Source organism: Hevea brasiliensis, chromosome 9 (assembly GCF_030052815.1).
Source record: "Hevea brasiliensis isolate MT/VB/25A 57/8 chromosome 9, ASM3005281v1, whole genome shotgun sequence".
Lineage (NCBI taxonomy): Eukaryota > Viridiplantae > Streptophyta > Magnoliopsida > Malpighiales > Euphorbiaceae > Hevea > Hevea brasiliensis.
The window spans coordinates 24,094,173-24,110,088 of record NC_079501.1 but is presented as its reverse complement, the minus strand read 5'-3'; the positions used below and the strand labels follow the sequence as shown (position 1 = coordinate 24,110,088).

Here is a 15,916-nt window from a genome sequence, read left to right as displayed (position 1 = left end):
TCAAATAGAAATACAAAGCGCATATATATGAGAGAGAGAGATCTAATACAAATACAAAGCACATGTGTGTGTGCGTGTGTGTGTGCGCGCGTGTGTGTGAGAGAGAGAGAGAGAGGTGTGTGTGTGTGAGAGAGAGAGAGAGAGAGAGAGAGAGGGGAAACAAATATGGTTAAGAGGACAAATATAGTTAAGAGGCCTTCCACAAAAAAAAATTTGCGTAGAAGTACCAGTAGTTTATTTCAGTTTACAAAAGCATAAAAGAACAAACTAAATTCCACAACTAAGTAACAAAGTCCAAAGTCAAGCATCTTATGCCACAGATCCACCAACATTGTGGCCTCTAAGGATGCCATCACCAGACCTTAACCTTTTCCTCCTCAACCTCTCTGCTATAGCAAAAGCCAGCTCTAGCGACTGTGATGCATTCAACCTAGGGTCACAGTGTGTGTGGTAACGGGAATTTAAGTCATCAAAAGTCACAGCCTTTGACCCTCCAACACACTCTGTTACATTCTGCCCTGTCATCTCAAGATGAACTCCTCCTGGGTAGCTGCCTTCTTGATCATGCACATCAAAGAATGCCCTAAGCTCAGCCTGAAACAAGCCCAAGTTAATTGCTATTAATATCCCCTAGGGAGAGGAATTCAGAAATGATGAATTCGAAGTTCTGAGAAAAGGTGTTTCATGACTTTTCTTACCCTAATTGCATCAAATGGCCGTGTCTTGAGACCACATGGAGCCTTAATAGTATTGCCGTGCATGGGGTCACTGACCCAGGTGACTATAAGCCCAGCCTGGCGTATAGCTCTAATGAGATGGGGGAGTTTTATCCGCAGGTTATCTGCTCCCATTCTGACAATAATCGTTAACCTTCCAGGTCTGTTGTGAGGGTTAAGAATTTCACACAACTTCACAAGCTCCTTTGGGTCCATCTTATCACTCACCTGTACAAGTCAAGAGTATCAACAAATTAAAAATGTAAAAGAAGAATTGACACTAAAATGTTTTTTTCATTTCTTTTGACAGTAAACTGCATGCAAACAATTGAGCCTTCTTGATTGATTCAATCCTATCAATCCATTAAACTCTCAACTTATTGAAAAAATTTCTTCCCCATAAATATATGCAACAAAATATTTCAACTCGTGATTAAATCCGAGCAACAATCAAAAAGCCACGAGGGCAAGTGTCCTCATTTATTTCAAGGAAAACATGAATCCCATGTGAGTTAAAGTTGGATCAAATTTTGATGTTGATTTTTTTCCCCCTTCTTAGCAATGAAATTCAGCATTCAATTGCCATTTACTAATTTTGTGGCAAGGTTTTAGAGTTATATACAGTTTAGGCTTTCAGACTCTACAGGTTGTAATTGCGACCTACCTTGATCCCAAGAGGGTTGGAAACACCTCGGAGGAATTCAACATGAGCTCCATCCAACTGCCGAGTCCTCTCACCTACCCAGAGCATGTGAGCAGAACAGTCATAAAAGAGGCCAGTTGTTGAGTCCTCTCTGGTTAACGCCTGTTCATATGGCAAATGAAGGCACTCATGAGATGTCCAAAACTCAGTTGTGTTCATTAGAGGATGATCAATGAGACCAGCGGCAGCCATGAACCCCAGAGCCTCATCTACTCTTCGTGCAAGTTCCATGTACCTGGCTTTGTGCAAAAGATATTCAACAATAAAAATTACAAAAAGATACCAGCTTCTGTAAATATAAATACCAATTACCAATACATCTAAAAACATTTTCGTTCTTATAGATTTAATTGACTAATATGATGCCAGTAAAATGACAACCAAATTCACAAATCATATAGCAGAAAACATTTGGGCCATCATACTATTACTGTCATAAAAAATGGCTTAAAAAGTGAACCTCAATGTGAAAATATCATGCACACCAATTTATGCAACAGTAACTCACTCTTCAGTTTTAGACTATGCAAGACCTACAATTAGAGAGCTGGTCATATGTGCAAGGCCAAGCTGGAACTGCAGCTAAAGTTGAAAGTGGATGAAAAATCTAAACAACATATAAAGATGTATAAATCCAGGACACACCTGTCCCCTTGCTCGCTATGCAGAACAAAGTCAAGATTCCATTGTGAAACTCTTTGCATGGCAGCATATCCACCAGTAGCGAAAGCCCTAAGAAGATTCAAGGTGCCAACAGATTGCAGGTATGCTCTAATCAACCTTTGAGGATCAGGTATTCTAGATTTCTCATCAAAAGCATCAGCATTAATATTGTCTCCTCGATAACTTGGGAGTTTCACACCATCTTTTATCTCAAATGGCTCCGACCTAGGTTTCGCAAATTGGCCTGCCATCCTTCCCACCTGTCATGTGGTTAATCAAAATGAACAAAAGTTTCACAATCCATTTCTTTATAAGAAACTAAATCAATTTGGAATACAAGGCTCCAAGTAAATTATGTGATTACTGTAAATGCTCCACATCAATAAACTGAAGCAAATTTCAATTAGGATCCACTAATATTAGAAGCTAAAATTTCAAAAACATAAACTAGTAGCATGATAAATTATGAGAGCAACTAAGCGACTTGGATCCTACACGCAGAATTTATACAAGTAGATCATTGCAAATACAACTTATAGTAAGTTCTGAAAGAATTGTAGCACATCTCGCAAATTTGTACATAGAAAAGAATTTCAGTTCATAGTGAAAGCATTCAAAAAGTTCCAATATTTTCACATTTAAGCACATTATTTGGAATGAATCTCCAATGAATAAAAGAATTTAAAATGAATCTAAATATTTGGAATGTTGATGAAAAGAGTATCAGTTCATAACTTACATTTGTAAAGTTCCAATATTTTCATAACTCGTGAAACATTCGAGGGAACTCCTCTAAAGAAACATATTAAGGACTCACTAGTCAAGCAACTCAGTAACTGATAGTGTAAAAAAAAAAACTATGGAAATAAAAATGAAGATACAGGTATCAAACCAAATTCACATGGCTTCTACAGAAAATTCAATGCATCAAAGCATCCATCACGAATGACATCCTTTAAAACCGACATTCATCGCAAACAGAAAACTGAATCAGAAACGAAACAGACAAAAACAAATCCAAATGAGCCTCAAGAGCGTTTGATTGTGTAGAATTGCAATAAAATTCAAATTTTAAAATTGTAAATATTTGGTTTTTGCGCGAAATTGGATTTATAGCAATCGCAACCAAACTGGCATCCAAGAGAGAATCCAATCCTCCACAAATCCATTTAAACTCACATTCAACCACAAGAACAAACACACATTTATATATTACGCATAAAGCTGGGACCTTGATGATGGGCATTTGGGCACCGAAAGTGAGAACAACACCCATCTGCAGCAAAACCCGGAAGGTATCACGAATGTTATTGGCATTAAACTCTTTGAAACTCTCGGCACAATCTCCACCTTGAAGCAAAAACGCATTTCCCACGGCTGCACTGGCTATTCTTTCCTCGAGCTTCCTCGCCTCCCCTGCAAAAACAATTGGCGGGAAGCTGCTGAGGGTGTGGAGCACCGATTCCAATTCTCCCTGATCAGGGTATTCCGGAAGCTGGTGGGCCTGTTTTGTTTTCCAGCTGTCCAAGGACCAGTTGGGAGAAATTAAGTTGGACGAAGATGATGATGAGGAAGAGGAGGTGGAGACTGAGGCAACGATGGTAGGTCTGGGTTTTTTGTTGATGGTGGTGTTGGTGAGATGGACAGGGAAGATTTGAGGTTTGAAAGGGGAGGCGGAGGTGTCGGTGGCGGAGGTGGCGGCGGAATGGCAGATCGAGGTCTTGGCGGCGGTGAGATTGGCTGCAGCAGAGAGAGCCATTTCTCTGTGAAAAGCGCAAGGATGGATAAGTGTGACTGATGATTGAAGAATGATGACATTCCACTATCAACTTGTTCTGATTAAGAAATCCGGATCAAGCGACATCGTTTTGCTAATAGTGGTTGCATTTAAACGGTACCGTGTTGCAGTCGCTTGTCAGACATCTGGAATAAGACAAAAAAAAAGAGTAGCTTGCCAATTGCTGACAGGCGACAGCCTGACGCACCGTTTTATTAGTTTCTAAGCTGTTACAGAAATATGGATTAACTAAAAAAAATATTCTGAGGTTCGTCTCAAAATATACTTGGCTTAAAGTTTAATTTAACTATGTATTTATAGAAAAAATTTAATTTATTTTATTTTTAAATTTTTTATTTTATTTAATTTAAAATTTTTAATTTAATTTAATTTAATTTAATTTAAAAATTAAATTTAAAAATTAAATTTAAAAATTTAAAAATTTAAAAATTAAATTTAAAAATTAAAAAATAAACTTCAAGATTTTTACTTTAAATAAAAAAAATTAATAAATTTAATTATAAATTTTAACTTTTAAACTAAATTGAATTTAAATTAAAATTTTTAAACTAAGTTAAAAATAAAAAAATAAAAACAAACTCGATTAAATTTTCTCAATAAATACAAGAACTAAATTAAACATTTTACCAAATATAATTTAGTCATTCATATCAACTACAGTGCAATTAAATTTTAAGTTTCAGAAAAAAATGATATAATTTAAATTATCAAGATTATATAATTAAAAAAAATATTAGAATATTGACTGAACCATTAATAAATGTGAGAAACTAAAATTGCAAATTGTGAAATTGAAGAAATCAAAGTATACATTTTGATAAAAATCTCACGTGTCTGCATAAAAGCTTAGCTTTCCATGCAAAGAAACAAGATGAGAAAATAACAATATTCTGCTCGAATGATAAAAATCCCTAATTACCAATTCTACAACAACAATAAATTGCATGTTACTCTAATTCAGAATTTCTGTGATAACACAGCAATGAATAAATAAGAAACAACTTCCGTACCACTTGAACCATACTAAACAACATTATAACAAGGTTGGATACTTGGCATCAAGGAAGTCTCTCAGAGTCCGAGCAGCCTTTTGACCACCCATTAGTTCAGTTAGCCTCTCTACAGGAAGAAGGGCAAGTTCAGATAAGCTTTTACATCCATCCATTATGGCCCTGTAGTTGGAATCTGTCACTCCGGGGAGTCGTCTTAAAAACTCGACACCAGATGTGTTGTAGTTCTCAGCTCTGTAATTGATTAAATGTTAGCACACGAAATAACAATAGTAATAACGAGCGACAGGAACTAGTCCAATCAAATTCTAATTGGGTCCTGCCGCCAGGCAGGTGGGATACAAGGTAACAAAAGCCAATAGACTCGAACAGAAAAGTTGGCATCTTGAGGCCTAGCGTATTCCATGTTTATTCAGTGAAACTCAACTACTAGGTCCCTTGTCAAATGCCACATTAACTGATGGCAACTGGGGCTTGCGCTCAACCAGTTACATCCAGCCATCCACCTACATCTCACTAAAAAGCACCAGATACATCCAGCCAAATAAAAGTAGCAAATTCTCCCTCCATCTTCCCTCAAAGCATAACGCAGGAAAGGAAAATAGCACCATGTATCTTATTCTTACCTCACATCATTTTCCACAATACCCTCTTCTGACGGGACACCAATTCTGATTGCCTTGGCTTCATCGGGTTCATCCTGATTTGCCTTCAGTGAAGCAAATATTTCAGCAGTAGCATGCAAACTGCGAGACCAGATGATTCGCAAGCGTGGAAAGTGCATAACAAGCAATGAGAGCTTGGATATGATACTATTTGGCGTGACATCATCACCAATATCACTTGCTGACTGCAAATTTATATCCAATTAATAAACGTAGCAAAACAACAATAGAGGCCTTTCCCTTAGATTTAACTTAGTTTACCTGAAACGAAAAGCTTTTGTCTTGTGAAAATTCAATCAGAAGAACAGGTATTCTATAATAGCGGACCATTGTTTCCACTTGGTGGTAAAGGCGGCCAGATGTGAAGCTCATAAAAAGATCTTGAATACTCTTTCTCTCCACACATATTAATGGAGAGAGGATATAGTCCCCCACTTCCAAGGTCACTGGTATGATACGCATCCCTTTCTGGTGGAGAACATTTGGAAGACTGCTCATGAATTCCCTCATGTCCACTATGACCTGAAACGGCAGAATTCTCTAAATAATATTTTGTAGAAGAGATGAAGAATGCAAATCTTAGGAAAGGTCTGATATGCTATCGAACCTGCATTTCCTTCTCAACTTCTTTTCTTCCACCAGCCTTTCTGGTTATTGAATTTTGGGAACTAGAAGGCTGTGACTCCATAGAAGAATCCAATCCCAGGCAATTTGCATTCTGATCCAATGTCAAGTGAAATCCACAAATAAAATAGAGATTAGTAGCTAGCATAGATGTAAAAGTTTAAAAGACAGAACACTATAACTAAGTGTTCCTTTTTTATTCCCTTGTTGAAAGACAACCCCCCCCCCCCAAAAAAAAAAAAAATATCTGTCAATAATATTACAAACAGTTGAATCTCAAACACTATGATCCCCAAAAAAATGCATCCTTTTCTCCTTTCATAGGATTGGCCAAAGACATCTAATTATACTGACATAAGCTCAGTAAATCACGATCCTAATATTTTACATTTTTATAGGATTTTTTTATATGAATTTAGCTGGAAAGGATGAGAGAAAACTCAAGAACATACCTGATCAACTGGAATCATCATCAAAGATTTCTGTCGAATCAATGATTCAAATGCTCCGTTCTCCCTGCGTATGCTTGCCTCAAACTTTTGGACCTCAGTAGAATCTTCATAGAAAAGAAAATAAACTTTTAACTTCTTTGAGGGATTTTCAGCCTTATAGACTTCGATTTCTCGGACAAATGTCATGTCCGGATGGTAAACAATAATTACAGAGGGCTTCAAAATGTCGAGTATAGGCTGATCGCTTTCTTGCGCGTAAAAGTGCACTGGCGGTATTTGCTTAGCATTGCGGTAGGCAGAACTGGGCTGTTGAGTACGCCTCCGAATATCCCCTTGGTCTATAGATGCACTCTTCAAGCTGTTTTCAGGATAACCATCTGCAATAGCTGGATAATTATCAGCTATTTGGCCTTTTCGCTCTGAACTAGATATTTCAGGCTTATCACTTCTTGCCACTTTGTTATTGGCATCATCATCTTTATTTCTGGAATTCAGAGCATTTTTTCTTCGACCTCTTTTATCCTGTCCTTTTCCCCTTCCTTTTTGATGTTTGCTGTCAACAAGAGCCTGCGGTTCATCGTCAACAATATAATCCCTCCTACACCGATTTCTTATCTCCGATGCTGCTGCCAACAGGGCATCATGTTCCTGCTTGTTTACACTGGTAGATTCTGCATTCTTTGTAGTTGTAACAGGAACAACTCCATCAAGAATGCCAAATCCTTTTGATTCCCTTGGTTTATGTTTCTTTTTCTGAGGTATTTGCAAATGACGCAATTCTACCTTGCTCAACAAGTACTTCTCCCATTCTTCTCGCAATACCTTCAAAAGAAAACATGCCATGAATTGGCTACATATAATGTTTTAACATGTAAGTCCAGTAATGTGGAGTAACTACTTATAGTTTAGATATGACTCTCAGTGAGTTGAAGCAGAAATTCCCTATGCCTTTGAAGATGGTAGATTCATAGCACTAGCTTAGCTGAAAGTCTCTTGGCTTCCTAACAAAGACTCGGTATGAAGCCCAACTTTGTTAGTGACAAGGGAGAGTTGCCATGCATTTGTAACCTAGCCTTGGACCATTAATGAAAACTATCTATATCTCAGTAAAATACCAAAACAACAGCACTCACTTCCAAAATGGAAAGCAAAATGCAATGACATGAGCTGCCAAAAACTGGCTAGGCCAGAAAGGATGGTGTTAACTGCGCACTAGTTCACACTCTAGCTTAGGGCTTTTATAAAATCAACCAAACTGACTTACCAAAATAAAAATTTTGTTTTTGCATGGTTCGCTCAGGTCTACACTGCTACTCTAGCCTGGGAAAAACTACAAGCACATGCCTTACAAAGGGCGAAATAATGAACATAATGCTCCAAAGAAAGAACAAAATTTGGAGAAAAAAAAAAGGAAAAAAGTAAAAATAGCATAAAAACCTTCTGGTGGCCATTTGTGATGAAATCTTCAAGCTGCATGCATGAGCATTCATCTTTGCACGCCACTACGATGATGCCACTATCAACCTCTTCACTTTCAACCAGGTCTTCTCTTGACAAGGCCTGCTTTTGTCTTTCTTCCTCTATCTCTTCAAGAATCTCCTGCAATAAAATTATCACCTCTAAAATAAACATAAACAGTCCACACCTTTGTTTATATCATTTATTTTTCACCGTAAAATTCCAATCTAAAACAATGATAGGCACTATATAACTAGAAAACAAAATGACACGTGAAAAGGTGCGGCTCAATCGCTATAGATCATTTGCTTACATATATGGGGTAGCAAGTTGATGTAACAATAAGATAACATAGACAATGTCACTCACTCACTCACTCACACGTAACACCTTCCACTTTGGTGCTGCCTCCAAAACCTCCTCCAATATAACCTCACTATTTGTACCAGTGGATGAAGCACCATCAGCTGCTAAATAAGCATGTAAACAAGAAGAGTTAAAATAATGCCACAGAAGAGCTTGCCAAATCAGAAAATAGAATAATATGCCTTCACCTTTTTCCTCATTATCATCATCCCTCTTTAGTTTTCTCTTTTTGCCCAAAGTGTTCTTACTCAGCCCATTTACTTTTGTATCATTTGATCTTGCCAAACGATAGACACGCTTCTTTGCATGGTCAAATATCTTAAAGCTGGACTCTGCAAATATCCAAACAGACCGGAAACTCTCTGACACCCTAAGCGTATCCAAATATTTCAAATAACTCACTGCATCATACCTACTCAAATCATACATCCATCCAAGTCAATTCAAAAATTCATAACTAGTCAAAGGTCATTACAAAACTACCAATGAAAAATTATCCAGCATAACTGAAAACAACAATTCAACTAGACTTAGAAACATATGAACTTCTTCACTATTATTTAGTCCAATAATCTAATCAAACTTGGCAAAATTAACCTACATTTGTAAAACCGATCAGCAAATAAAACATTCTTCAGCTAACAATATCACGGAGCCTATCAATTTTCTCCATTTAACAGAATATCCATAACAAATCAATCAGTAAACCCACAATTAACCCAGCAATCAAAAAGTAAAAACGTTTTCACCCAAATAATTAAGTTCAAGCTTTACCTAACAAGATAATCCAGCAACTTTCTTAGGGTCTTCAAATCCGAAACCAGTTGCTTTGTCTTCTTCCCCAAGATATGCCAAATGGGATCCAACTGCCTCCTCACAATCTCATCAAACGACTTAAACAACCCATTCTCTACCGTCAAATCGTCGATGTCCACTTTATTGGTCTTTCTCATCTCTTTCAAACACGCATCCATAACTTCCACAATCGCCTTCTGTATCCCCAACATGTACTTAGTCATCGGCACCCTCACATCAACCACCTCCGGCGGGGCCCTCTCCAGCTCCTCGGATACGTAAACCTGAAACCTCGGCCAAAGGTGCAGTTTTTTTATATAAAGAGACTTCATTATACGTTCAGTCTTAGAAAACCCAGCCACGATAGCGTGCGGCTTGTCGGTGAAGGCACGGATGTAAATAGACTGAGTTAGGGTTTTGAGGATTCGAGCTATGAAAGCTTCCGTCGAGGCTTCAGAGAGAGAGTGAACATTAAGAAGAATCAGTCCCGATAGGTTAGTGACAGGGATTTTGTTAGTTAGTAGGTCAACAATGAGAATTCTCGCAGTGATGAAACAAATTTGACCGGACGAATAGAGGGACAGACGGTAGTGGGAGGGTAGCTCGGCGGTGATTTCAGTGATTTGGTGGTTTTCAGGGGAGAAGTGGTGGTGGGTTTTGAGGTGGTGGAGGATTTGGGATTTGAGGGAAGGAGAAGGAGAAAGGATGAGGAGAGTGCCTTGGGAGGGGTGGTGGAGGAGGAGGAGAGAGGAAACGAGTTTGGGAAGGGAAAGACCGGAGGAAAGGATTACAAGTCCACCAGTGGGGTCCTCCAGAAGGTCTGTGATTATGTGCTCGTGGAATTGGACCATGGTGGCCGGATTGGATACTGATGATCGGAGAGTGGCGGTGGCGGGTAGAAGAATGGATGATGGTGGTGTTAAAAAAGGTCGAGTGTCAAAAGTCAAGGTTTGAGTTCGAAGAGTTCAACTTTTAAACGACATCGTTTTCAGATATTATCATTATTATCGTTATTATTATATAAAAAAATTCTGTATTAATAATAAATCATTCAACACAGAAGTAATGCCTTATAAAGAAAGTAAATATAATAATAATAATAATAATAATAAAGACCACCTGAAAATGTGAAAACATTCATTATTATTTAGCACACAGTACTTGTCAACCTTTCTGAAAAGCAGTTTCCACCTCGCATCCATAAACAGAGCCATTGGGCCATTACCAATCTTTGGTTTGAAATGCTGACACTATCACTTTCTTCAAAATTTCCTCATTGCTAAATGGCACAGCAAAAACAATTGATGATCCAATTTTCATCTCAATTTTTAGTTGTTTCAATTGACGATCCATTGAGATTAGGAAATTGAATATCTATGGTGCTTTTTCTGGGGCTAAAACATGGGCGTTAATGCAAACATTTGATCATATTATGGTAAAAAACAGAGGATCGCTGACGGCCAATCAATTGGTAATGTATATAAACCAAAGAAAGACAAAAATTGAGTTCACAATGTACAGTTGAGGGAGCATAAACAAGCAAAACTCAAACAAAACCAAATAAGAGGGCACGTCGGTATGCTTCACCAACCATATAGCTTCACTCTTGTACATGGTTCTTCAATATTCAAGTTGATTCTTCTGAATAACAAAGGAATTGTTATACTATAAATATTTTCAATCTGATTTCACATTTGTTCCAAGTTCTCCATGACTTGTCTTGATTCTTAGAAACGTCAAGGGAACAGACTTTTCCAATACAGATACATTAATGTTGTTCCAAACATCTGACTTGGTAGGGAGTTGGGCAATTTTCTCTGCAATTTTCATGTCTTCTGGAAGAACAGAACCAAAGACAGTATATGCTTTTTTCCATTCTTGGTGGTTGGCTAGGCTAATCAAGAATTCTGGGCCAGAACCAACCCAAGCAACTGAACCCCTTCTTATGGTTGGGCAAACTTCTTTTGGGATTTTCTTGAATGTTTTTCCTTGAGCTTCCAATGTTCCTTGAATCAAGGCAAAAGGAGGGCCAAAAGGAGCCTGAAAATTTTATAAAAAAAGCTTCAGGTTATGAAATATTAAGTGATCAAATCCATAAGACAACGATAAAATAATGCAACAGAAATCAATGCCCCAGTAATGCAAAAAAACATATACTCGGATTTTATATTGTATGGAAAAGAAACGAAAACAAAATGAAAAGTTGATAATCCCTTACATTTTTTATGTGCTTTCCTTCTGAATCCCAAGATTGGCCCCGGCTCTCTGCACGAAAAAATTCACAACCAGCGCAATGGCGCAATGCTAACAACTCAAGAATGTAAGCTACAGAATGTGGAGCACAATCAGGGAAAAGCTGCATCAAACCAAATTTTTATAAGGGACAATTTGTTAAAATGTGATATACATAAATCCTTAGAAACAGAACAAACCTAAGAAAATGAAGAACGTTTCAACTGACTCAGTAGCAGAGGAAAACAAACATGTTTGTATGCATCGAAAAGCATATACAAGTCATGGGAATTCTGTTTGTTTATTTGTGCAGTCAGTTTTATCTCAAAAACATAAATAAATAAATAAATAAACCTCTCATCCAGTGATAAGGATTGCAGCATGGTCCTTCATGGTGACAGGGATACCATATTAATTGAATTCTTTTGCACAATAAACACTGAACATAGCGTGCCATGAATCAATGTTAACTCGTCTCAACCCATAAAACCATAGCACTTTTAAAACCAAATTATTCCAGAAATCACGTGAGGAATGAAATGGCACAAGAATACCTCAATCCAAATATCAGGGTACGTACAAAATGAATTTGGTCATACAGTTACAGTCATCAATTATTTCTTTCAAAATATAAAATATATCATGATCGTGTTCAGTTCATTTACTCTGAGACTAGGCATAAAGCCAACATGCTACTTGGCACAGACGCATCTAAATGTGCTCTTAGGTTGTATACTATGGTCTCTGGAATAATTAACATTAAAGGTACTTCCAAATGCACCCAAAAATAATCAATGATGAGCACCTTGCTTGATATATTTACAACTACGTCAAATTAAGATCATAGACCAGCCAAAAGCATGAGTACTTACTTTTATATGAAGAGTGCCATAGTCTGTTTCCAAGCCAACAATGCCCTGAAGGGAGCAAATAAAAGCTAGAATGTCAATATTGTGAATTACTAAATTTAATACGGCAACAGTAGTGAAGGTATTTTGCTTAGAATACCAAAAAAAAAAAAAAAAAAAGAGCAGTATTTGAATTTCTTAGGAGGCAGTGTTATGAATTTAAGTCCGTAAGGGCTAAAAAAGAGAGCAGCAGACAAGGAAGAAAAACGAATTTAAACAAAAAATGGTGGAAGTTTGAATACTGTAATCCACAACTGAATTCAACTTGGAAAGGAGATGTCCAAATTTATATTTGGACCTTGTAGACCAGCCAACAGAGCCTCTAAAAAGCAGAGCTTCTATCCTTTTTCGGGGTGCCACAATTTGACGTTGTGTGTGGAACTGTGGATAGTGGAGTGCCACAAGTTGCTGTGATGAACTGAAAAGAGCCAAGCTTGGTTGGCTTACAGTATTTATGCTTGCATGTGAGAATAACGATTTGTGTGCTTTTGGCTGATTTCATTGAGAAGGTAAACATCATTGCGTATGTTGAACTACGGTTTGTGAATGAAATATTTCCTCTGCTTCTATTTTCACATAGATTAAGAAAACATAGTTAATATAGCTAAAGCAATAAATTTTGTTTAGTCCTTTCTTAATATACCCTTCACTCATATTGCTCCATTAAAAATTAAATAACTCATGTTTATAAATTAATCTTGGAACTAATAGATTTTATCTTTTCAATACATAATATACTAATATTTTTAAAATGTAAAAAAAAAAAAAAAAGCCTATTTTTGTGGGACAGAGGGAGTAGTCTATTAGTGATAGCATTATTCTATTTATTTGATGATGGATTAGTTTATGTAGTTGACTAAAAACCAGAGTGAAAAAATTTCAACCAAACTGATACCTCTCCTTTTCCAAAGATGAGTCCTGAAGTCCAGCTGACTTTATCACCTGCTTCCTGCCGATCAGGGGTCAATGTATCCTTCTGTTTCTTCAACCAACACTGGAGAAATGCAGTAAGTCAAACTGCTAAATTAGTGAGATTATAAATGCAGTAATTGAAACTACATAAAATCATCCAAATAACTCGCAACAGCATTACATAGAATATAGCTACAATAAAAATAAGTTCCCAACAAAACCTTCTCAATTATGCCAAATGCTCAGTACCAAGCATGCTATGCTAAGTGAAAACTTCTAAAGGTTAAATCCAATTAATGCAGGACGCTCATTAAAACTATACTTGATATGAATGATTTTATCATGATGATTTCTACAAAATAATGATCACCAAGCAAATTAAATAAATGACTGAATGAGCGACTCCAAAACCTTGTCTTTCATCCAGTTTGACAGTGTATAATCACAAAACCGTTAGTTATTATTCTTCTCTAATAATAAATCAGATATTATCTCAAACAAATAAAATCTAACCCAAAAGTAGGAATATATATATATATATATATATATATATAGATATATAAAGGATAGAAATTTAATTGAAATCATTAAAATTCAAGTAAGTAAGACATTGAATGTAATCTAACCTCACCGAATTTCGATCCACAAGTTTCTTTATTCCCACAAAACACCCAAGTATCACACAAACAAGGCCCGTCATTGCCATGACACATAGCCTTGCAGGCCTCACAACACGCCGTAGAAGAATTGAACTTAAATTCTGACCCCCACTTCACTGCAGCCCCCCACAGCTCCAAATTATCAATCCCTCTACAGCACCCACCATCATTACCCTTTGAACTCTCCTCTATCAATGCCAAAGACTTGGAGCCTGAATTTGTAAAATTGGCGCTGGGATTAAGCACTAAGGAGAGGATCGTGTAGACCAACGCGCAGGAGATAAAACCCAGCAGAAGAAGGGTGAGAGAGGTGAAACGGGAAGCTTCTGGGTCGTTTAGTCTGCGACCCATTTGAGATTCTGGGGTGGAGAGTAAAATCCAGATGAGGATTGTTTCAGATTGAGGATTGAAGGAGAGAGGAAAGAAGGGATTATGGGTTTGGTTTGGCGTTGACTGATAAGACAGAGAGGACGATGCGCAGTCATGGCAATAAATTAAAAATTAAAAGAAAAGTGAGGGAGAGAGAAGGTTCAGTCAATGGAGATCGGTGGAATCTGAGGCAAGTTGGTTACATTTGTTTTTTTCCGTGAAGTTGACAGGGACGATTTAAAACGACATCGTTTTAAACAAATTTCCTTACAAAATAAATTATCACATCTCTGATAAAAAAAAATAATTCCAAACTTATAATTTTATTAAATTTCAGTCTTATTAATTAAACTTTCATCTATAAATTATATGAATTTTTTTTTATATTCTGTATTACATATAAATGCAAGAAAGAAGGGAAAATATTAATTTTACTAAAAATATATTTTTATTTAAATTAATTATAAGTATATTTTTATTATTTAAATTAATTTTAATATTTATATAAATTTAAAATTTTTAATTTTAGAGTTTATATGAATTTAAAATTTTTAATCTTACTTGTATTTAATTTTAATTAAATATAAAATTTTATAAAAAATTAATTAATTAAATAAAAAATTAATAAATAAAAAATAAAAAATATAATTAATCTATAATCTATTTATCTGTATAGTTTTAATATAATTATAAAAATATTATTTATAAAATATTAATTATTTAAATTTAAATAAACAAAAATATGTTGTTTAAATGAAAATATGTAGTTTTAGTCTTAAAATATTAAAAATTAAAGTACAACAAATATAATTCAGTTAAGATTTTTAATCAGAAATTATAACTAAATTACAATTTTAATGAGATAAAAAAAAATGAAAATTCTAACTACATGAGTTGTTTTAAAAAATATATAAATTTAATTTATTTAAAAAAGATATAAATTTAATTTATTAATTAAGAAATAAATATGTGAAATTGTGAAAATATATAAATATTTTTAATTTTATTGGAATCTTTAATGCGATAAAAAAATAATTACGTAAACATATTTTAAAAAAAATTAAAAAAAATGAATTATAAATAAGACGAACAAAATGAATTTTAAAATAATATAAAATATAAAAGAAAATATATGAACTCTGAGAAATGATTAAATTTATTTATTTATAATTAATCGAAATACATCTACTTTTGTTAACACATATATAGCTGTGTATATATATGTTTTTAACAAAATATTAACTTGACTTTAACACTAATTGAAATAAATAAAATTAAAAAAAAATGTAAGTTTTACATAAATAAATACAGGTATAATGTATTAATTTGATAAAAATAAAATTTTATTTTTTATTATAATAATATACCAAATCATATGTTATGATTTTTAAAATTATCTCTAAAAATTATTATATATGGAGAGAAGATTAAGAATATATTATTATAAATATAAACTAATAAGAATATGAGTATATCAATCAAATAAGAAATTATAACTATGAAAATTTTAAATCATTGAAAATATTTTAACAGTTATCTCTAATTTCTAATTCTATAAATAAATTTTATGGAAACATAGATTATTT

The 15,916-nt window shown here is 35.1% G+C and overlaps 3 protein-coding genes across 4 annotated transcripts; all 3 read right to left on the bottom strand.

Moving 5' to 3' along the window:
• Window positions 1–169: 169 nt before the first annotated feature.
• LOC110659509 (phospho-2-dehydro-3-deoxyheptonate aldolase 2, chloroplastic) lies at window positions 170–3,918 on the bottom strand. Its single transcript, XM_021817467.2, has 5 exons — window positions 3,314–3,918; window positions 2,065–2,342; window positions 1,381–1,654; window positions 699–944; window positions 170–594 (listed from the first exon to the last, which is right to left on the bottom strand). Exons 1-5 carry the CDS (start codon window positions 3,839–3,841, stop codon window positions 310–312), a joined length of 1,611 nt encoding a protein of 536 aa, XP_021673159.2. The 5' UTR covers window positions 3,842–3,918; the 3' UTR covers window positions 170–309.
• Window positions 3,919–4,671: 753 nt separating this feature from the next.
• Window positions 4,672–10,190, bottom strand: LOC110659510 (DNA repair endonuclease UVH1). 2 transcript variants are annotated; one of them, XM_021817469.2, is made up of 9 exons: window positions 9,230–10,190; window positions 8,644–8,867; window positions 8,471–8,556; window positions 8,069–8,230; window positions 6,632–7,453; window positions 6,163–6,273; window positions 5,817–6,077; window positions 5,517–5,740; window positions 4,672–5,124 (listed from the first exon to the last, which is right to left on the bottom strand). In XM_021817469.2, exons 1-9 carry the CDS (start codon window positions 10,099–10,101, stop codon window positions 4,914–4,916), a joined length of 2,973 nt encoding a protein of 990 aa, XP_021673161.2. In that variant the 5' UTR covers window positions 10,102–10,190; the 3' UTR covers window positions 4,672–4,913. The 2 variants fall into 2 exon arrangements, with proteins under 2 accessions (XP_021673161.2, XP_021673160.2); XM_021817468.2 differs by having other exon boundaries at window positions 8,471–8,559; window positions 9,230–10,173.
• A 518-nt stretch (window positions 10,191–10,708) lies between these two features.
• On the bottom strand, window positions 10,709–14,504 carry LOC110659511 (uncharacterized). Its single transcript, XM_058153488.1, has 5 exons — window positions 13,929–14,504; window positions 13,286–13,384; window positions 12,355–12,399; window positions 11,469–11,606; window positions 10,709–11,290 (listed from the first exon to the last, which is right to left on the bottom strand). The coding sequence occupies exons 1-5, from the start codon at window positions 14,310–14,312 to the stop codon at window positions 10,928–10,930; spliced, it is 1,029 nt and encodes a 342-aa protein (XP_058009471.1). The 5' UTR covers window positions 14,313–14,504; the 3' UTR covers window positions 10,709–10,927.
• Between the last annotated feature and the right edge of the window lie 1,412 nt (window positions 14,505–15,916).